The sequence below is a fragment of the Ailuropoda melanoleuca genome, chromosome 1 (assembly GCF_002007445.2).
Source record: "Ailuropoda melanoleuca isolate Jingjing chromosome 1, ASM200744v2, whole genome shotgun sequence".
Lineage (NCBI taxonomy): Eukaryota > Metazoa > Chordata > Mammalia > Carnivora > Ursidae > Ailuropoda > Ailuropoda melanoleuca.
This window is the reverse complement of record NC_048218.1, coordinates 209,176,950-209,200,832: the sequence shown is the minus strand read 5'-3', so window position 1 is coordinate 209,200,832 and position 23,883 is coordinate 209,176,950. Positions and strand designations below refer to the sequence as shown.

General features: G+C 42.5%; 1 protein-coding gene across 1 annotated transcript in view; it reads right to left on the bottom strand.

The window, feature by feature from the left end:
- Positions 1–23,883, bottom strand: part of DPP6 (dipeptidyl peptidase like 6) — a 737,488-nt gene that overhangs the window by 277,816 nt on the left and 435,789 nt on the right. The window contains exons 4-5 of the mRNA XM_034639891.1: positions 17,374–17,468; positions 938–1,012 (exon numbers count right to left, since the gene is read on the bottom strand). Coding sequence (XP_034495782.1) covers positions 938–1,012; positions 17,374–17,468 — 170 coding nt within the window. The remainder of the gene's footprint in view (positions 1–937; positions 1,013–17,373; positions 17,469–23,883) is intronic.

Here is a 23,883-nt window from a genome sequence, read left to right as displayed (position 1 = left end):
CCATGTGAACTAATCTGCCAGCGGCTCCTGGGGGTGTAACTCCAGAAGCTTGCCCTCCTCCCGCCGGGGCAAGAGCCTCTCAGACCCACCAGGAAGCTATTCAGGCTGGGAAGCCAATGCAGGTACTCTTAGAGCTCACAGAAGCGTCACAAAACTCTGGACAGAATGGTCTCACAAGAACGGGAAAGGCAGTGGAATTCTTTTCCTTGCCAGAGAATGAAGTTCCACAAATGCACATTTCTAAAGTTGCTAATCTCTTGTAAGCTGAACATCTGCTTCCAGTACACAAATACATCTCACCTTCTAGCTCATTTAAAATTAAAGAGCCAAGATGAATTTTAAAATATGAGACTGTTAAAGGACAAAAAGAAAAAAAAAAGAGAGCTAGTTTTAGGCACTGCTAAAGCCCAGGGTAAGATTTTATGGAAAATCCTGGTGCAGTTTTATGGGAGACTCAGAAACGAAGTGCTAAAAACAGGGATTTATATAATGAAAGTGATATTTCACGTCTTCTCTAGAATACTACAATGGCTAGGAGATAATTAACATTTTATTTTAGTTTAGGGAGAACCTGGCAGTTGCTTTTTGTTCTCAGGAAAAAATTTATGGTATGATTGAGAAAATGGGAAGAAAAATGACTGCACAAAAGGGTAAGATAAATCTCTATAAAAAGACAACTTCTCACCCTCTCCCTCAGGAAAATCCTATGAAATTGCCCTGAAAGGAGTGATTTTTTCTTTCCCCGCCAAAGGGATTTTTGTACCTCTTTTCTCTCCTAGGTGGCAGTGTGGCATAAAAAGAGAGTAATTCAGGACTCACCCACTATTTTCAGGATTCCAAGATCACTAAGAATGAAGGTTCAAGGGAAAATACTTAATAAGGTCTCAAAAGAGAGAGAGAAAAAATTTTTTTATAGACCGAAAAGAGCGGTACTCACCGGCTCCACATTGTATGAAAACAGGGCATACTCCTTATCCGGAGATATTTCATATCGGATGGCTCTTAATGATTCCTAAGAGAAAAACAAACAAACAAACCAACAAAGGATTTTAGAGTGTTACATATAAATTACACAGCTCAGAATCTTGCTGGTGCCGTTTTCAAAACCTGCTAATAAAATCTGTATGCAGCGAATTCACTAAAATGTATTAAAGATGGCAACACCCTTTGTCAAATAATATTCAGGTAGTTGATACTTTTTCACATTTTATTCACTTTTTTTTTTAAGTTGCAACAAAGCAATTCTTATGGGATCTATGGAAACAAATCAATGGAAGTAAAGATGAAAACCAGTAATCCCTTCCCCACAAGACTCCCATCCTCTCTGTGTCTTTAAACACAGGTTCCCTTGCTCATTTGTACGCTTAGAAGCTCACATTAAGCAGACGGGTTCTTAAAAGAGAATCACATTCTACACATTATTTTGCAGCTCGCTTTTTTTTTTCAAGATTCTTCAAGATGTTTTTATTTTATTTTTTAAATTTTATTATTATTTTTTATTATATGTTATGTTAGTCACCATACAGTACATCATTAGTTTTTGATGTAATGTTCCGTGGTTCATTGCTTTCCTCAGCAATGCTTTGTAGATTCCAGGGTACAGATCTTGCCCATATTTTGTTAAATGTGTATCCCAAAGTATTTGGTATTGCTTACTTTTTGTATATATAAAATATACATGTCTCAATATCCAATTGTTTATTGCTAACAGACAGAAATAGAATTAATTTTGGTAACCTGAACCTTATGTTCTGCAACCCTGATAAATTTCATTAATTGTTCTAGCAATTTTTTTGTAGATTCTTTAGAATTTTCTATGTAATCATACTTTCTGTGACTAAAGAGTTTTCTTCCTTTCTTAACTGGATGTGTTTTTGCTTCTTTTTAGAGCCCAATTACACTCTAGAAAACCCCTAGTGCAATGACCAGTAGAAGTCACGAGGGTGGACGCCTCGCCTTTCCCCGATCTTAGGGAGAAGGCGTTCACTCCTCACTATTTGGTGGATTAGGGGCCGGTGCTTTGCAGACGTCTTTATCGAGTGAAGACGTTCCTGTCTATTTCCAGTTTGCTCAGAATTTTTATAACGGATGTTGAGTTTTATAACGAGGGTTGAATAATCTCAAATGCTTTTTCTGTATTTACTGAGACGATTATGTTGTTTTGCTTTTTCTAGTCTGTTGAAATGGTAAATTACATTGTTTGATGTTCAAATGTTGAAGCAAACTTGCATTCCTTGGATAAACTCTATTTGGCCGTGATGTATTAGTCTTTATGTATTGCTGGACTGGACTGCTATTTTGTGGAGGATTTTTGTGCCTGTGCTCATGAGGGGAATTATTCTGTGGTTTTCTTTTCTGGTAATAACTTCATCTGGCTATTTGGGGGCAGTGCTAGCCTAAAAATGACTTGGGAAGCATCTTCCTCTTCTGTTGTTTTGTAGGTTTGTGCAGAACTGATGTAATGTTTTTCTTAACCACCGAATTCACCAGTGAAGCCATTTGCACCTTAAGGTTTCTATATGTAGAGCTTTTTTTCTATTAACTCGATTTTTAATATTGATGTAGGACTACTGGGGTACCTATTTCATTTTTAGTGAACTGTGATCATTTGTATCTTTCAAGGACTTTTTCATTTCATTTATTTATTTTCATTTCATTGTCAAATTTATTGATGTAAGGCATTTGCTAATATTTTCCATTATTCTTTCCATACCTGTACTGATGGACTTTCTTCTGTTCCTATTACTGGTAATTGTCTTTTATGTTTGTTCTTGACCAATTTTATTCATCTTTTCCAAAAACCGGCTTTGGTGTTTTTTGTTTTTCCTCTATTTTTTCTTTCCCATGCAATTGATTTCTTCTCTTCATTGCCTTTCTTCTGTGTAATTATGTTTAATTTCTCTTTTTTTCTTCTAGTTTCTTTAGGTGGAACTTTAATAATATGAGCACTTAAAGCTATAAATTTTCCTGTAGGTGCTGCCTACCTGCACACCATAAATTTTGATATTATACATCCTAATTTTCCTTCATTTCAGAATATTATCTAATTTCCATCTGATTTCTTCTTTGGCTGACTTGCCCCTTAAAAGCAGGTTGTTTAATTCTTAATCATCAGGTTACATTCCAGATATTTTTCTGCTGTTATTTCTAGTTTAATTATGTATTTGTTAGAGACTACCCTTTGTATAATTCTCAGCTTTGAGATATGTTGAGACTTGTTTAATGGCCCAGACGTTTATCAGTTTTGGTGAATATTGCATGTGCACATACAATGGACGTGTTCTTAGCTGTTGGTGATGGTGTGATCGACAATGTCTGTCAGGTCGTTGGTTAATAGTGTTTTCAAGACTTTGGTATCTGTACTGGTCTTTTCTCCTACGTGTTCTATCAAGTACCCAGGACTGCTGGAGTCTCCAACTTTCATTGTGGGTTTGTCCATTTTTGGTTTTGGATCAACTGAATATTGCTTCCAATCTTATAGCTCTATTGCTAGTGGCATATGCCTTCAGGATTCTTTTTTAAAATTTATTTTATTTTATTATTTTTAAAAATTTATTTTATTTTTTTATTATGTTCAGTTAGCCAGCATACAGTACAACATAAGTTTCTGTTGTAGTGTTTACATTTTTTATTTAAATTCAATTAGCCGACATATAGTACATCATTATTTTCAGATGTAGAGCTCAATAATTCATCAGCATATAGTATGTGTATAACACCCAGTGCTCGTCAGGGCACGTGCCCACCTTCAGGACTCTTATGCCTTCCTAAAGAACTGACTCCTTCATCATTATGGAATATTTGTTTTTATTTCTGGTACTACGGGCTATTCCGTAGTCTACTTTGGTATTAATATAACCGTTCCAGCTTTCCTTTGGTTAGTGTTTGGAGAGAATATCTTTTACATCCATTTAATTTTAACCTATGTCTTCATATTGAAAGTTTATATCATAGAAGGCTTATAATTGGGTCTTGCTTTTTAAAACCAACCTTGACTCCTCTCGGAGTAATAGGGGAGCTTATGGACGTAATGATACGGGAAACCTGTCCTTTATGCTGTAGTTACCTCCCAACCCACATTGTATCAGATTTCTGCTCCTGTGTGTCGTACCCAAGAAAATCCTAACATGTTTCAAAGATTTATGTGTATATGTTTGTGTCTTTTAGTCAATGTGTAGCACTGGAGAAAAGAATTAGAAGTCTTATATAAGTTAACATTAGAAGGAGCTGGCCATTTTCACCACATTATTTAATGGACCCTTTTATTAAAAGACATGTACTTTTTCAGGACTAGTTAATTCATTTTCTTTAAGTTTCCACCAAAAGCTCAGCTACATGTTGACCATATGTACCATTCCTGGCATTCCTCATTCCATTATGTAGATCCAAATTTTCAGCCGGTGTAACCTTTCTTACTCCAAAGAACTTCCTTTCAGTTTCTCATAGTGCTAGTGCGTGGCCAATGAATGCTCTCAGATTTTGTCTCCAGTTTCTTTATCTCTAGTGTTGAAAGATATTTCTGTTTCATGTAGAATTCTACACTGGCACTTTTATTTTTTTCCCAGGGCTTTAAAGATGCCATCCCACTGTCTCCTGACTTGAAAATGTCTGGTAAGGAGTGTGCTGTCACTGTTCTTTGTTTTTCGGTACATAATATGTCTCTTTCCTTGGCTGCCATGAAAATAGTCTTTTCACTAGTTTTCAGTAACCTGATTATAACACGCTTTAGTATGTTTCTTCCTTCCTTCCTTCCTTCCTCTTTTCTTTCTTTCTTTCTTTCTTTCTTTCTTTCTTTCTTTCTTTCTTTTTCTTTCTTTCTCTCCTTCCTTCCATCTTTCCCTCTCTCTCTTTCTTTCAAGATTTTATTTTTTTATTGGAGAGACAGAGAGCGAGAGCACAAGTGAGGTGAGGGAAGAGGGAGAAGCAAGCTCTCTGCTGAGCAGGGAGCCCAACACGGGGCTCAATCCTGGGACTCGGGGATCATGACCTGAGCTGAAGGCAGACACTTAACCGACTGAGCCCCCCACGTGCCCTTTTTGAAGACCTTCTATTGTTCTCAGTTAAAGTTCAGGGTTTCCTCCTCAGCTTCCCTATAGTGTTCAGTGTGTTGTTAATCTAGAGATTTTTAAAAAAAAATTTATATTTTATTTTTAATCTCTAGAAATTGTATTAGGGTGTTATATAATCTTTTTCTTTTTCTTTTTTTTAAGATTTTATTTATTTATTTATTTATTTATTTATTTTATTCGACAGAGATAGAGACAGCCAGCGAGAGAGGGAACACAAGCAGGGGGAGTGGGAGAGGAAGAAGCAGGCTCATAGCGGAGGAGCCTGATGTGGGGCTCGATCCCATAACGCCGGGATCACGCCCTGAGCCGAAGGCAGATGCTTAACTGCTGTGCCACTCAGGCACCCCTATAATCTTTAATTTTTCTTATCATCGTGCTCATGGTTTTCTTCATATCCTTGGGCAGCTGGAACACATTTATCATGGCAGTTTCAATATGTTTTTCTACTAATTCTGTTATCTCTGTTATTTGTGGGTCTGTTTCTATTGACTAATTTCTCTCCTTATTATAGGTCCTATTTCTCTGCTTTATTTATACAGTAATTTTTAAAAAAATGAACAAAAGGTTTTTTGAATTTTCTCTTGTTGAGTCTTGGATTTTTCATGTTTCTGCAAAGAATGCTGGACTTTTTATGACAGGCAGTTAATTATGTGAGGATTAACTTTATTCTTTCAAAGTTTATTTTTAAGATGTTTTAAAGGTTGGTCTATAATAGCACCCTTTTAGGGCTCACTGACCCTCCTATGGGGTTGCTCTTCCAGAGTCTTACTGTCTCGTGGCTTGGAGAAACGGAAATGATTCCTGGCATGCATGAGCTCTGGGAATTTTTCACCTTATAGGGTCCAATAATCGTTCTTCACTTGAAACTTTATTTTATCCTGACTTGCAGTGTTTCACTCTTTATGTATAAGGATCAATAATCAACCCAAGTCTTAAAGAGAACCAACCCTATGCAGATTTTTTGAACATTCTCTAGTTAGCTTCCCCTTCTTGGGCCCTCTGTCCTACAAACTGTAGCCATTTTCTCCCCACCCCCTAAAACTCTGGTCTGTCTCCTTGACTCAGCAAGATGGAAGGCTTGAGTTTTCCTCTGTGTGAAGTCCAGCAATAACATTTATGCAGAATGCTTAGGTGACAGCTAGGCTCATTTAATTTGTTTTCCTTCTCTCAGGGATCACAGCTATGAACTGCCTATTGTCCAAAGTATGAAAATTGGTGTTTCCCTCCTATGTTGTCCTGCTTTATAGTTGTTTATTTTAGGAGGATAATTCTGATCATCTTAAATTCTCATGGCCAGGACCAAATGTCAAGAAGAGAAGTGTAGTTTGTTTTCTCATACCTGTATTCCCAGGGCCTAACAGGGACTGGCACAGAAGAGATGCTCCATAAATGTTTGCTGAATAGGTGAACGGATATATCCGCACACAATCCTCGTTGTTATAATAGTGGCCATGATGTTACTGATATAAAGAGAATCCAACAGAAACCAGCAGAGTGTGGCCTTCTACACTCAGAAATCACTATGGGTCACATTCCTTGACAGAGGCTGATATAAACTGTGATATAAGCTGAGTGATATATGTAATGATATAACTGATACAAGCTGAGACAGTGAGGATTTTGTTATGCTCTTTTGAGAAGCCCATCACTTTCAGTCTGAGGAATAGTTTCATACACTTCCAACCATCCCAGTCCCCAAGCCACCAAGGACTGTGGAAATTATAGGCTGTAGGTCCACCCTTTCACCAGGTGCAAATAATGGATGCAAGACCACCTAGCACATTCGTGAACATTTGCTCCAAGACTATTTGAATTAGGGATAAATCTCCCAAGCAAAGTGAGCCATGATCTCAGGTTTGCCTGAGGTCGATTCCTGCAATATTTCTGTCCATTTTCTACCAGATTATTTGTCCTTTCCTGATCAGTTTGGAAGAAGTCTTTGTAGTCTGTAGATATTAACCTTTCATTTGTTCCCTAGACTGCAAATATTGTCTGCTATTTGTCTATTGAATTTTGCCTTTTAATTTAAAAAATTTAAGACATTTATATGGAAGTTAAATAAGGCTCCTTTTTACAGCTTCTGGAAGTCATATTTTGGCAAATTTGTCTCTTTTGTGCTAAACCAAGCAATGAGTTTTCTTTCTAACATTAAACTTTTACTCCAAGTGGAATTTAATTTCATATATTTGTGAAATCAACACTATCTCCTTGTAGATAGTGTTAGGTGTGCCAGCAGTGTTTTCCTTCCTTCCTTTCTTCCTTCCTTCCTCCTTTTTTTTTTTTAAAGATTTTATTTATTTATTTGAGAGAGAGAGAGAGTGAGAGAGAGAGAGCATGAGAGGGGGTAGGGTCAAAGGGGGAAACGGACTCCCTGCTGAGTGGGGAGTCCGATGCGGGACTCAATCCAAGGATCCTGGGATCATGACCTGAGCTGAAGGCAGACGCTTAATGGACTGAGCCACCCAGGCACCCCTGGCACTGTCTTCTAATTATGCCATCAATTCCCCTGGTGCATCAAATACTCAATGACACTGGAACGTCTGTCTGATTTCTGTAGTCTTGCAACCCTCTCTGTGCTGTTCCCATACTAATGTGGAGGGTTTTGACCTTATACCATGGATTCAAAAAGCCTGTGATGTGTATGCTGCTTACACCACTTACTATGTGAAATTCAGAAAATTTCTTACCAGAATTCTCTGTGCCTCTGTAAAATGGAGATAATATCTGTGCCCCATGGTTGATGTGAAAATTCAATGAAGTCATTCCAATGCTTGGCACATCACAAGTACTCAAAAGTGTTAGGTGTTACTGTTACTGAGCTGAGTGCAATTCTTTCTTGTGTGTCAGGCAAACGAGTACACATTACCATACATTTAAAAGTTTTTATGGCTACATTCAGGGGTTTATAGCAATTAAGATATTTTATCAAACGTCTAACATTAAATTTCTTCCATAGTTCTAATTAGGATTATATTGAAGTCTGATATCAATTTTAAACTTTTTTTTTTTTTAAAGATTTTATTTATTTATTCGACAGAGATAGAGACAGCCAGCGAGAGAGGGAACACAAGCAGGGGGAGTGGGAGAGGAAGAAGCAGGCTCATAGCAGAAGCCTGATGTGGGGTTCGATCCCATAACGCCGGGATCACGCCCTGAGCCGAAGGCAGGCGCTTAACCGCTGTGCCACCCAGGCGCCCCAATTTTAAGAGATTCAGCATATTTCAAAGTCTTCTGATCTAAGATTATGTTATACCTTTGCAATTTTTCAGAAAGTCAAAAAGATCTTATAGTTTGCTTTAAGTTTTATGCTGCTCTTAGATTTATTAGAGGACTCTATAGTTTTTGTTCATACGGTGAATGGACCAGTCACACTTCTGGGTACTTTCGTGAAGAGAGAGCTATTGATTTATTTACATGTTTCTTGTAGGCAGCCATAGGGAATTTTTTTTCTTAGTAATTGCAGCTTATTTAAACTAACATCTTTTAGATTTTCTAGGGATAGAATTATGTTACCAGGAAAAGAGAGACCTTCTTCTTCCATTTTCTAGCTCCTCTCCCCATCTTAGTTTGCTTGTGTACCACATACCCTGCTATCTCCAAGAACACATTAAATATGAATAGCGATGGCGAGCCCTCCGGCCTGACGATAATTGAAATGGTCTTACTGTTTGCCATTGAGGATGAGTTTCACTGCTAGTTGGCTTCTGGTAAATGGTTTTTATCATATTTAAGCACGTTTTCACTCTCATCTTACCCAGAAATTTTATTAGAAGTTGCTGATGAGCTTTACCAGATAAGGCTTTCAGCGTCTTGTGATGCAATCATAAGGCTTTTTCTGTTATTTTGTAGTCGTAATGGGTTTTGTTGATTGATTTCTTGGTATTTAAATGCTGTTGTCACAGGGGCATGATTCGGAGCGTATTACGATTCTGATACACGAGTGAGCTCGATGGGCCAACACTGAATCTATAATGTTTGCGCCTACCATCGCTGGGGAGGTTGGTGTGTAGTTAACATTTTGCATTATTTGGGGCTATTTAGTCATAATCACTAACACAATTTTTAATAATATTATCCTGGATTTCAAAAATATTGGTCCACATTTATGACAACCCCGTATGTATCAGATTGTAGGCATGTTGCTGGCGAGACACTTATCTAAGGGCTGGTGTCCTGTTTTCATGTAATAGATAAATACGTGTGTGATTATTAATGCGGGATAGGAAAGGTGGCCATTAGTGGAAGAAAGAGATGCATAATGATAGAAGGCCCCAAATGATCACGTAGTAGAAAGGAAATGAACAGCAGGAAGCCTAAATACATCCCCCAGCGGTTTTGGGCAAATCTCCTCATAAAGGAAAACAAGGACGAGAAAAACAAGATTAGTAACGATAAAACCAAAGCCAGACGTTGAAAAGATTAAACGTGTCACAAGGACACTGCGTGCAACCCCCGGGGGGCTCAGGTAGATGAGGGTCCGAACCTGCCCTTTCCAGCTCAGGAGGAAGGAGGGTGCGCACGGGCCTGGCCGTCCTCGCGGGGACAGCAGCCACCGTCTGCACGGATGGACGTGGATGGAAGCAGGTAGCGCTCCCGCACCTGTTCTAAGAGCCAGAAGAAAATGCAGCTACTACAGAGCAGAGGGGACCTGCCACTGAGAAAAGTCTTTCACCTTGAGAACAGGTCATTCCACTGCGGGCACAGCGCGTCCTGCCTGCGGCTCGCCTGACTCCGTATTTTGCATGCGTAAGCCTTACTTCTGGGCAATGTGCAGTGGCCCCCAGGACCTGCAGTGGTGGGCTCACGTACCCCGGTGGGGACCCCATTTCCTCCCCCTCCCCCCTGCTGTGGCACCCTCCAGGGTCCTGGGCCACTGGCCCGCTGGCCGCAGCCGGACCCCGTAGGCGACCTAGAAACGAGGTAGCTCGGAATTCGACAAAGCCGAGTTCAGCCCCGGAGACCCGCGGCTACCAGCTGTGACTCAGAAAAGATATCTTAGCCTCTATAAACCTGTTGTTTCATCTGCAAAGTTAGAAGAATATAAAGTAACTGCCGCTCACAGGATTTCATAAGATGTGTGTCGTGTTTGCATAGTAAGCACTCAAATATCCCTTCTTATTTCGTTCACCCTGCGTGCACCTTGCAGCGCCCTCTTCCTCGAAGGAACCCCGGATTTCCACTCCACGGCCTGCTACGCCTCCCGACTGGGGCGGAGTGAGATCCGTCCGCGCCCGCGCCCCAGGCAGCCAGCCGGAGGGGGCAAGCTCGTCTGCCCGCCCGCGAACGATGCGCCCCGGGCTCGTCAATTTTGCTTCCGTCACGGGACTCCGGGTCACCCTAATCGCTGCCTTCACCAGGACCTGCTTCCGCTTCACGGGGGCCGGAAGCAGTCCCGGGGGGCTCCTTGCCTGCAATCTTTCCCTCCTCCCAATCCTCCTCGTGTTGGTCATTTATTTTCCTAGAGCGCGCAGGCCTGTCCTCAAAAATCCCATCCCTTAACGCTTCCAGCCGAATAAAGGCTGGAGCATTGAGTCAGGGGCTCTATGGCCGGCTCCCTGTCTTTCTCCTGGGTCCCTACGCCACAGCCTTCCAACGCTCCCAGACCACCTGCGCCAGGATGCGGGCCTCCCGGACTGCCCGCCAGACTGTCATTGCTCAGCCTGTTCGCTGCTGAGCAAGGACACTACCTCCCACATGTCTTCTGATTGTGTCTGCCTTCCAGGGGCTTCCGTCCCTCTCTGAGTCTTATCTGCTGACATCCCCACCCTTCTCCCCTTCTCACCTGGGGCTCCCTGCCCACAGAGCCTCCACTGAAGAACAGGTCCTGCAAATGAATGCTTCTTTAGATCTGGGTGGAAAGGTCCCCAAGAATCAACCTGTTTCATTAATCCTTGTCTCCACCCACCCACCTCATCTAGCCCAGGGCCTTGCGCAGAGACACACTTGTTGAATCTCCAATGACAGAGTAGAGATAATGACGGAAACGCTACGTCAGGCCACCCTTAACCTTCACAGCACAACAGGTGCAGGGCCCGAAAAATGAAGAAGCTACTTTCTTTCTTTTCGGGTCTTTTAAAGACATAGGTATAAAATATTCTCCTCCTGTACTTAAAACTTATAATGAAAATAAGTGAAAGATATTTTTGTGTTTTCTTCTTTTAATAAGAGAAATAGAAAAAAAAGAGGAAGAGGGAAAAGAAAGAAAAGAGGAAGAAAAAGAAAGAGCATCTGAGACACAAAGGGGAAAAAGAAAAAGATGCGGAAGGACAGGATGGACAGAACCCTGCAGACACAGAACAAATATAGGACAGAGTGCACCACAGCTTTTGACAACATTCTTGCAAAAGACAGTGACTTTTGACGCCATCCCTTTGTTCCTGGACTTGGGCGGGGGGGGGGTTGCAGCTCAGAGGCCAGTCTGGCTGGAAGTCGGAGTGTCGCCTCTGTGGGGAACAGACAGCTGCTACCCGTCCCACCAGCCAACGTTTGCGTCTGTGAGAAAACGAAGCCCCCTGCGGCCAGATACTCCTATTTTTCGTTAGAAACCAGAAACCTGGATTTCCAGTTTGTAGAAACGACACTGTGGGTCAAACAAANCTTATAATGAAAATAAGTGAAAGATATTTTTGTGTTTTCTTCTTTTAATAAGAGAAATAGAAAAAAAAGAGGAAGAGGGAAAAGAAAGAAAAGAGGAAGAAAAAGAAAGAGCATCTGAGACACAAAGGGGAAAAAGAAAAAGATGCGGAAGGACAGGATGGACAGAACCCTGCAGACACAGAACAAATATAGGACAGAGTGCACCACAGCTTTTGACAACATTCTTGCAAAAGACAGTGACTTTTGACGCCATCCCTTTGTTCCTGGACTTGGGCGGGGGGGGGGTTGCAGCTCAGAGGCCAGTCTGGCTGGAAGTCGGAGTGTCGCCTCTGTGGGGAACAGACAGCTGCTACCCGTCCCACCAGCCAACGTTTGCGTCTGTGAGAAAACGAAGCCCCCTGCGGCCAGATACTCCTATTTTTCGTTAGAAACCAGAAACCTGGATTTCCAGTTTGTAGAAACGACACTGTGGGTCAAACAGNTCTGTGGGTCAAACAAAACAGTTCAGTGGGGCTTTTGGGGTGTCAGCTTTTGCGTTCTCAACTATACACAAAAACAAGGCTATTTCCTCTTCCTGGTTTGTACTCAGGTGCGAAGTGCAGCCAGCCTTGGGTTGGCAATGCCCGTTGGCCACGAGAGCCTGCTCCTGTCCAGCCACTGGTCTGCTGGGGGAGGCGTGTCACCCAAAGCAGGAGGATAAGAGCATGTGAAGTGGGGGATGGGTCCACAAGCCAGGGGCTGGGGCTCCCTCCCGCCTGCGGGAGCCCACCTGCAGGAGCCCACCTGCGGGAGCCCACCTGCGGGAGCCCTGCATCCTGAGTCTNAAACTTCAGTGGGGCTTTTGGGGTGTCAGCTTTTGCGTTCTCAACTATACACAAAAACAAGGCTATTTCCTCTTCCTGGTTTGTACTCAGGTGCGAAGTGCAGCCAGCCTTGGGTTGGCAATGCCCGTTGGCCACGAGAGCCTGCTCCTGTCCAGCCACTGGTCTGCTGGGGGAGGCGTGTCACCCAAAGCAGGAGGATAAGAGCATGTGAAGTGGGGGATGGGTCCACAAGCCAGGGGCTGGGGCTCCCTCCCGCCTGCGGGAGCCCACCTGCAGGAGCCCACCTGCGGGAGCCCACCTGCGGGAGCCCTGCATCCTGAGTCTGCACAGGGGGCTCTGCAGAGGGCACATGGGAGTAGCCCAGGCAGGTGGGCTGCTTCTTCCTCCAAACGTGAGACCACGGGCACATGAAGCCCTTGATGGAAATTAAATGAAACAGAATGAAGTGAAAACTAGTAACTGTGAAAGTCAAGCCCTGGATGAAGGAAAAAAGGAAAAAAAAAAGTGGTCTCCCGTTCTGATTGCCAACAAATTCTGGAATTCCTCCGCAGCACCACGAGCCCATTATTCCTCTTGATTCTGGAATGGGTCTAATAATACTTGTAATTATGTCCCCCTCTGTGAGGAGTCAGAATTCATTAATTTTTAGAGACAGATAAAAATTCAAATTTTACAGTCTAGTGATTATATAAAATCAAAGGGGAGCATAAATTAAAGAAACAAAAAGACTTTTTATTTAAATGTTAATTTAGTAATTTAAATAAGTAATTAAAACAAGTAGATTAGTAATTAAACAAGTGAAGACATAAAAAGTAAGAAAACCTGACAGAAGCAGAGCAACAGGACGATTTTGTGTGCACGTGTTTCCCCTTCCAACCACTTCCAGAACTGTCTGAGGTTCCCCAACAGTCATTGTTGGAGGAAGTCTAATCTCTTTGAAACGTGATGCTGAGTTCTTAAAAATCTGATTAAAATTATGGAATAAAGGGCCTTGAAACGGCAATTATGGAAATCACCACCACGAAAAATAATATACAAAGTGTTCCCCACCCAACCAGACGAGCTCTTTGCACAGCGCAGTGAGCACTTCCTAGCCTTCTCAATGCACAGAGACGACGCGGGCAGTTGTTAACTGAAGTGTAAGTATAATGTTGTATTCTTCTGTGTTTGTTTAAGGTAACATCATACATATTTCCATATTACTACCATCTTCATAACTATTCTTTTCCTGGCTACATATTTCATCTACTTATATTCAATTACGTCTCTAGCTTCAAATATTTTCACTTTTTAGATTACTTACGAAAAATTTCCTGGAGTGAGAAGAAATGCATAAATATTTTTACTAATCTTGAATGTATTGCCAAGCTGCTTTCCAAACACAATGAATGGATAGACAGATGGATAGATCGATGGGTGGATAGATGGACAGATGGATGGATGGATGGATAGATAGATAGACAGATGGATGGATAGATAGATAGATAGATAGATGATAGCATGGACAGATAGACAGATGGCAAACGAAGAAAGGAAGGAAAAAAAAGTCAGCGTTCTCCTCAGTAGAGAAAAGATCCGTAAGGATTCTCAGGAACCAGGTGGCCCTTGCCCAAATATCCAAAGACCCAGTTTGGGCTAAAGACATATCTATAGTGTTTCATTTCTCAGGGAAAAATAGAATACATAACATAACAAAGACCTTTTTATAATTTGTTAATTTGTTGACAAAAGAGTCTTCCAGGTGCATAAAAATAAAATACATCATTGGGCATTTAAATTATTTTAAAAATAAGAGTAAAATGTAATGTCCTGGAATTCCTGGGATTTCAAATATGTAATTCAAATGAAAGTCAGATTAGGTTTGATTTCTTATTTTTGAAAATCTGAGAGAGCGTCCCTTGCTGTAATTCCTACTACCAGTGGGTAGCTTCGAGGACCCTGCCTGGAAAGCAGCCCAGCCTGAATGCTTCTAGAGAAGGAGTTAAAAAAAATTGGGGGGTGGGGAACACCTGGGTGGCTCAGACGGTTAAGCATCTGCCTTCAGCTCTGGTCATGATCTCAGTCCCACATGTGGCTCCCAGCTCAGTGGGGGGCCTGCTTCTCCCTCTCCCTCTGCTGTTCCCCCTGCTTGTGCTCTCTCGCCCTCTCTGTCAAACAAATAAATACAATCTTTAAATAAAATCAGGGGGTGGAATCTCCAGCTGACTCGGTCACGCACTCACCCTGCCTGAGCCCTGAGCCGCCCGGGCTTTCTGGTCCAGCCTAACGCTCTGGAACCACACGTGACTCGTGCCCACATTCCGGCATGTGACATGTAACCTGTCACTCAGTCCTCACAACGCTCCACGGAGGCGCACGGAACTTACACGGCTGGCCCGAGGTCCTGTTGCTACTGAACGAAGTGCAGTCCCGTGGCTACAGCCGAGTGCTGAACACGGGTCCGTGATTACGGTGTTCTCTTAAAAGCTTTTCTGCACCATGGGCATTGTTTGCATCCCCTTCCACTGATCCGTCCCGGGAAAGAGCCAATCACGGGAAGCCAAGGACCAGAAGGAAGCGGCAGGCAAATAGGCGTGGACACCCTAATGTGACTTTGTGTGTGTGAGGGTCTGCTGGGGGTGAAGGAAAGAGAGCGAGGTCAGAGGTCAAGGTTGCAGGGAGTATTGCAAAATCCTGCTGACCACTGCACGCACAGCTCCGTGTCCATTTCTCCACCAGTTTCAGACCTTTCCCAGACCAACCGCAAAAACCAGTCGGTTTTATCATGTAAACAATCTCAAAGCTTCTGGGTTTCAAATAAGAAGAAACCCCCTGGCTAGTCATCAGAAAGTCAGGAGGACAGAACGCCCAAGCGCCGCGGCTCCATGTTCTCACTCAAAGACCCCCCACTCCGGGTGCAGACGATCCTGCAATCCCCCTCACAACACCATGCTTCGCTTGCTCAATACTTGCTCGAGAAAACCCACAGGAGAAAGCCGGTCCACGGGGCATCTCACGGAAGACCCACGTTCTAGGCTGCCGCAAGAAAGGATGGCCCAACTGAGGCACGAGAATTGTAACGACTGGCTCAGCGGAACCCTAGCACGGCCTTCTGCATCCTGGATGATGGTGTGGGCCCCGAACCGACTTCCCTCTTTCTCCTTCCTTTGAGGTTTGTTTACAGGAGCATTTAAATGGAGCTTCGAGACACAAATAAAGTAGGCACGATCCTGAATAGCACCAGTCGGGCTGTGCACATCTGATGATCCGTCAGTGTTGGTGACGGGAGTGAAGAATGGCGTCTTGAGGAGGAAAAGATTGCACCGTATGGAATCAGCCCTCCAATTCTCAGGGGAGCTCTTCCCTTTTTCTTACCTAAGGTGGTTTCTGAAGTCAGCTTATTATTTGGCTAAAACAACCTTACTTAAAATACATGATCTGTCACAAGCTATTGATCTGAGAAAGAGAAGACCGTTCCTGTTCTTGTATTTTGTTACTAAGTGCAGCCGTGTGCAGGGCACCTGGCTTGCACTAGCCTGACATCCTCACAGATGCAGGGATAACATGCTGACATTAAAACGCACTTACCCTCAGCAACCATCTGATCATTTTCTCCACTCGATTAATATTACAAAACCATTTCTGCAATTTCAGTATTTTTAAGTGGGTTGAGTGAGATCTTCTTAGGGGAGTCATTCTACCAAAGATGATTTTTCAATGCAAAAATGCATGCACATTCCTTCTTTTTGGGTCTCACTTTGCAGAACACGATTTAATTCAATAAAGCTATCACTTGGGAACTACACCATGACGTGACCTTGCTAGGCCTCCCTTATATCAGCAGACAGTCCAGGTAAAGGGAGGATCCATTTAATACTAAACCTCAGTGTTTTTTTTTTTTTAAAGAATAAAGTAGGTTTACACCAAAAATAAATGAAATAAAAATATTTAGGGAGTTGAATGTTCTTGAAGAGAGGGAGGAGGTAGAACAGCACTTCCATGGGCTGGGGAACGGGGTCACCAACTGGCTGTGGGACCCTGAAAAGCTCACCCCCAGCTCTGGGCTCTGGGGTCCTTATCTGTAGAACCAGGGAGCTGACTAATCTTTTCTGCGGTTTTCCTCTAATGCCTGCATTCGAGGGTTTCAGGGCACCTGTGTCTCTGACTCACATCAGAGGTGTGTAATGGCTGTTTTGATTCCGAATCCTCGTGTATTGGACAAGAAAGCAATGCACCCCCTAAAGCTGGAGGTCTCCTTTAATAATGATGAGCATAAACGTAGTGTAAAAGAAAAAAAGAGAATTCTCTTCAAATTGATCTTTGGCGCAGAACTTCGGTGAATGTTTTTAATAAATACCTTCAGCTGTACATGAACTCCGAATCTTAACGTTACTAAAATCTTTGGAAAACCAGGTTTTTCCTAGACCAAAGCAGTGGCATTCATATCGACTCAATACTCGTTTTAAAGCATAAATATCCCTTAATGTCATCAGAGCAAACACAGTCAGTTCCTGAATTAATATTCCCTGTGCGTGTGGAGAGGAATTAAAAAAAAAAACAAACGAGATTGAGCAAGGCCTCCTGAAGTATTCTCTGTGTATTAAAGCAATTGTTCTGTAAATGTCTAAAGCCTTAGGACGTTATCTTCCAATTCTATATGGTACGCAACACTTGTCTCCAACACCTGCGGAGAAACGTCCCTCACGCTGGAAGAAACTGCTCTCATCTTATTAAATTAGCGTGGTTTCAATTTCACATTATCTTTAGTTGTTCAGGCTGTAGTATTACAAGTTTATTGCTTCTGCTCGGCGCTACTGAAAGTTGAAACCCAAAGTCATTTTCTGCTTTATTGACTTGCAGGAGGGAAAACTGAAATTATCCTGGTCATTAGAGAGAGTACTTACAATTTTTTTGCCTTCTATTAACACTGTAGAAATATTTGTTTCAACGTTCCGTAGGATCACACTTCCTTTCTGCTCTCTGTAGATGAATTCTTTATCTACAAGAGAGGAGATAAAAAGGAAACATGAGACATTAAGGAACTCAGTAGGCTTCTGACGGACACTTCCAGCATGGAATCAACTAGTTCTGACAAAAATAGATCCTGTGTTTCATCAAAGGGTCCCTTTAATCTGGAAAAGGATATTCAGCTCCTTGCCACATAACCTCCCATGAAGCTTCTCCCTGAGTCTTTCTCCTACTTCACACACTGACACATAAGGCACGAGGGTGCAGGCCCAGAAAGTCCTGAGGACATTCTCGAGCTTTCTTGAGTAGAACACACAGTGTGGACACACAGGGCAGAGTAAGAAACTCACTACCAAAAAGCAGAGGCAATACTTGGCACGAAGGGGAATGATCGCCTGTTTCTGGAGCTTGTGTGAGATTTGTACGTGGACACCTGCTCCCCTACGTCCATATCCTGCAAGACTGTTTCCCCTTACCCCACAGCCTCCCCTGCGACCCCTGCAGGACTTGGCAGTGTCTTGGTCACGCACAACCTTGAGTCTATACATCCCATCCTCAGCGACGGTGACGGTGGTCCTTTGTATGACCAACCGAGATTTCGAATAGCCCTTAGGAAGTCAATACAGCACCTAGGCTGATCAGTATGGGTGTCGGGGCACATCTGCAGGCACGGAGGCGTGTGTACCGACTGCGACCAGAGAGTACATTTTCTGAAGGACAGGAGTGCTGGTGGGGAGGCGGGCGCACAGTGGGGACAAGAAACACTGTCTTTCTGAGTGAAGGTGGTAATACGGAGCCAGTGTGATGGCCCGGCATCTCACACCAATAATCAGTGGCGGAGTGGACAACACCCTGCAGACTGCTCTTTATTCTATTTCATAGAATTACATTCTTTTCTTTTTTATTCTATTCTGCTACTTGCTTTCGGTTTTAATTCTCTCTTCTTTCTCCAGTTTAAGATGGAAGCATAGATCTTTGGTCTGATTTCCCATCCTTTCTAATAAAACTATCAAAAATTACTACTAAAAATTTCCCTCTGTGGATGGTGTTAGCCACATCTCACAAATTTTGATACGCTGAGTTATGTTATTACCTGTTCAAATTATTTCTAATTTTCCCCGCAATGTCTGCTTGGGCCAATGATTATTTAGAAACATGTTGTTTAATTTGCAAGTATATAAAGTTATTCTCGCCCTCTTATTTTTATAGATTTTTAATTTAAATTCGCTGGATCAAAGAGTACTCTGTACATGATTTCAGTCTTTTAAAACTCACTAAGACATTTTTGTGGTCCATAATATGGTCTATCCTCGTAAATGTCTCGTAGGCACATTTAACGAAATTGCTGATATGGCCGTGTTCGCGCGCGCGCGTGTGTGTGTGTGTGTGAGTGTGGTTTGTTTCCACTTCTCTCCTCCACTTCTTACTCCCCTCTCTTTTTTCTGTCTTCTATTTTATTGTCGGATACTTTTCAGAATTTTACTTTCCCTATTTTAGCTGTATTTCTTTGCATTTCCTGTAGTGCTTGTCCTAGGGATTAGAATATATACTCCACTTTTCAGTCTGCAATGAGTTAAAAATGTCCCACTTCTCATGAAATCCAGGAATCTGTCAGGTTTTCAGTCCACGCCCAGTCCGGTGCTGTTATCATTGTTATGTGGATTACATCTAGAAACTTTACATCTTCCACAAGGTGTCACAATTATTATTTGTAACAGTATATCATTGATAAAGAAATTAAGAAGAAAAAGTCAAAAAGGAAAAAATGTCTTTCGCATTTGACCATTATTTGACATTTCTGATGCTTTTTATACTTCATCAAGGATCTGAGTTTCTACCAGGTGTCATTTTCTGAGATCTTGCTCTAGGCTCTTGGTTTCTGGCAACTGAGTCCTTGAACTTGGTTTTATCTGAAAACATTCTTTGGTTTAACCTTCATTTTTGAAGGGGATCAAGGTAATATTAGCCTCATAGAATGAGTTTGGTAGCTTTTCCTTCTGTTTCTATTTTTTGAAATAGCTTTAGGAGAATAGGTATTATTTCTTCTTTGAATGTTTGGTAGAATTCCCCAGGAAAACCGTCTGGGCCTGGAGTTTTATTATTTGGAAGGTTGTTTATCACTGACTCAATTTCTTCATAGTTAATTGGCCTATTTAAGAAATCTATTTCTTCCTGTTTCAGTCTTGGTAGTTTATAGGTTTCCAGGAAGGCCTCCATCTCTTCCAGATTGTTTAGTTTTTTGGCATATAGCTGTTGATAAAAGTTTCTAATAATCCTTGCAATTTCAATGGTGCTGGTCGTGACCTCTCCCTTTTCAGTCATAATTTTAATAATCTCAGTCCTTTCTCTTTGTTTTTGGACAAGTTTTGCCAGTGGTCTATCAATTTTATGGATTCTCTCAAAGAACCAGCTTCTAGTCCTGTTGATCTGCTCTACTGTGGTTCTGGTCTCTAATTCATTGATTTCTGCTCTAATCTTGGTCAACTCCTTCCTTGTCAGTGGGTTAGGCCTGTCCCTCTGTTGCTGTTCCAGTTTCTTGAGGTGAGAATATAGAAACTGCATTTTAGATTTTTCTATTCTTTTGAGTGAGGCTTGGATGGCTATGTATTTCCCCCTTAGGACTGCCTTTGCAGTATCCCATAGGTTTTGGACCGTTGTGTATTCATTCTCGTTGGTCTCCATAAATTGTTTAATTTGTTTTTTGATTTCCTGGTTTATCGAGTCATTCTTGAGCAGGATGGTTCTTAGCCTCCAAGTGTTTGAGTTTCTTCCAGGTTTTTCCTTGTGGTTGAGTTCCAATTTCAGAGNTTTCTCAAGGAAAAAAAAACACTATACTGAAATTTTCTAGTATGCTGATGGATCGATGGATTCACTCCTGTTAATCCTCCACATTTTGTTTTATACATTTTGTAACTTAATAGATGAGTGCAAGTTTAGAATTTTATCTTCTTAGTGATTTGCAAGATTTATTTTTAACTGCATTTCCTATCCCTAATAATGCTTTTAAAAATCATTTCTCTTTTGCCCAACAGGCAAAGTAATGGTATATGCCTTAAATTGCACGTGTGAACATTCAGTGCCGTAATGGACGTAACACCTGAGATGAGCCTGCCACAGTGCCTGGCCTGGGGCCGGCTCTCAGTAGGGTCAGCGGCTACTCTAGTCTCAGTAGAAGACTGGGAGTCATCTCTGCCTCCTTTGCGTCTCTCGTCATCAATACTCCATTCCGCACCTGGGCATCCCCCTTTGAAGGCTTCTCGAATCACCTCATCCTCTTGGCTTGCAGTGCTCCCGCCCTGGGTCTGACTGCCAGCACCTTCGCCGTGGACGCCTCCAGCGGCCTCCCCGTGGGCCGTGCTCCCTTGGCTCCTTGCTCTGAGCAGAGACTGCTTTGGCCAAAGTCCTTAAACTGATGTTCAAGGTCCTTCACATTCTGGCCTGGGTTCCTCTTCCCATTTTATTTTATTTATTTATTTATTTATTATTTTTTAAAAAGATTTTATTTATTTATTTATTTGACAGAGAGAGAGAGACAGCCAGCGAGAGAGGGAACACANCTGATGTTCAAGGTCCTTCACATTCTGGCCTGGGTTCCTCTTCCCATTTTATTTTATTTTATTTATTTATTTATTTATTATTTTTAAAAAAGATTTTATTTATTTATTTGACAGAGAGAGAGAGACAGCCAGCGAGAGAGGGAACACAAGCAGGGGGAGTGGGAGAGGAAGAAGCAGGTTCCCGGTGGAGAAGCCCGATGAAGGACTCCTTACGGAGCNGATCCCAGGACTCTGGGATCACGCCCTGAGCTGAAGGCAGACGCTTAATGACTGAGCCACGCAGGCGTCCCCATCCTCTTCCCATTTTAATTTGCTGCCACCCCGCATTAAGCAGCTTCAACCGTGTCCTGCCTTCCATGCCTCCCTGAGCCCTCAGGCCACCGCGGGGCCCACAACGCCCTTCTCCCACTCCTGCCAGGGGAGCTCTGTCTGGACTTAGCACAAAGGCCTCCTCTTTGCGCAGATTTTCATGACTCTGCCAGGCAGGATTCGCCCCGCTCGCTCCGCTCCCCACTCCTCCTGCTTCATGCTCAGGCAGCCTGCTCTTCTTCCTTGGCTGTTACAACTGTCTCCCCCCGAGAGCGCCTGATGCAAGGGAACAGGTCACACCTTCTTGATTCTCTACCTCCAAAACCTAGTATAATGACTGCCAGGAAGCCAGGTGCTCAAAATGCATGATGCATTCACCAAATTAACACCATCCATGTCCGATTCACCAAATAGGCAACGTGCATGTGACACAGTCACCAGACCCGCTGTGCGACAGAGGCTGCTCCAGGCCCACGAGGTCCCAGGAAGGAGGCATGGGATGGTGGTTTCACAAATTATGCCTTCTGTGCCTCCCGAGATTCTGGGATGGCTATTTTATTCCCTCACTGTAGCGCAGCGAGATGCCCCAGAGGGGAGCGCAAAGTGCGTCTGGATGGTCTGAGGACAGGCAGGTGAAACTAAAAGGCCAGGCTCGATGGGGATTCTAAGAAACACAGAGCGTGAGGTCTTTAGGAAAAGATCTCCCCAAGAAAGTCTTGCATCGCATCACCTGTTGCTACGTACTTTTCACATGTCGAGCATTCAGCAGGCCGCATTTAAAATATATCATGAATTTAACTGTTCTGTGTACTTCAGTCATTCTTCAAAGCTAAATAATTAAAGAAGGAAAGAAACGGCCTTGGTTGCTAGCACAAGGAAGATGATTGCTTTTCATTGTCTTTTTCCCCCAAATTGTGATAGAAAAATATGTAGCAATGTCACACATGATTTTTCTTGCTCTTCCAAAAATAAGAACATTCCAGTCGTTTCCTCTGAGTATCATATATCAGCTGACTTCATGTGATGCTTGTTTTTGCCTGACAGTAATATATTTTTTAGAAACCTTCAAAGGTCTTTCCCATGATGAAAACAATTTAAAACGTATGGCTTTCTGGTATTATAGATTCCTTAGCAATCGAGATACGTAGTTCTCACTGCCAAGTATGACTTGCACGTTGGCCTTGAATGGTATCTGTGATTCTCTAAGTATCACAAAGAATTGCTTCAGAGGAATAGACTTTAATTTCAGACACATACTGTGGAGGAAATCTGACTTTGCTTTATCTTCTTTTAATTTTTAGTAACTGCTAATAGAAACACTGTTCTATCCGATTTATTGCTGATTTCATTTTCTTCTCAGATACAAATGACTTGTATTCATGTATTCCTATAACACATAGCATACAACGTGTTTCCTAAGAAAGTCATCATCCATATGATGGTCATAAAATATAAAAACTGATCTGTAATCCCTAGCATCCACCCTGTCATCCAGAAATACCATTTCGCACTAAACAAAATCAGTATGTCCATGAGTTGGCCATGTTTCCCGACTTAAGGACGTGTACAATTACAATTGCCAATCAGATGGTAATTAGTGTGCGTTGGCTACAGTCAAGTTCGACATTAACCACAGCATTGTGCTACAAGACATGATCCCAAGCACGTAGGTGATTCTATTAATGTTATGAGAAAGTGAGATTTTTATATATAGGAGAAAAGAGATCTACATTTAAAATCATTATGTTCAGTTAAAAGCTAAAACCCTGTACAGTTTAATCTGTGTCAGAAGTATCAATGCAGACACAGATTTGCTTATTTTTTTAGATTATTTGTTTGCTACTTTTGTCCACAGAAGGTGTCTAAGTGCATGATTATCTCAGATACTCAGATTTGAGTGTCCAGACACCATTCTCAGGAAAAAGAACAGGAACATTAAAGAAATGGGCATTTCTAGATCCAAGGTACACAAAGTACAATATGAACCTGGAAGATCTCACTGGCCAAGAAGCAAGGAAGTTTTCAGGGACTGATGGGGACACAGACCCTATGACCACCGTAGGCTGCAAAAATGTCCCTAATTCTTCACCCCATCCTGCCCATGGCCTTTGTGTCTAGCTTTGCCAGGCTCCTCTCGTGACTGTGGGCTCAGATGCATGCCTTGAAAGGGTCACTGAAATAGGAACCAGCAGACACCTGAGGAGCCCTTGCACAGTCTGACGTGTCTGCCTTGGCTGTGGGGCCCACATGTCTGGCCCAGTCTTTTGGCCCCAAGAAGAGAAACAGATGTGGAGCACAGCTGAGTTACCCAGTCACCGAGAAGAGGCCATTCCAGATCAGCCAGGGGCCAGCTGGTCGTCCAGCCCCAGGAGCAAACCAGCCAGCAGATAAGCAGAGTTGGTTAACCACCCACCAGCTGACAACCAGTTGAGTGAAAGATAAGTGCTTATTCTGTGTGTCACTGAGGGTGTGCGGTCGTTACTTACACAACACCCTTGTGGCACTATGGACAAGACAGAACCACTGGGACAGCTCTCAGGTCCAAAGCTGGTAAAATTTGAACATCAGAAAAACAATACC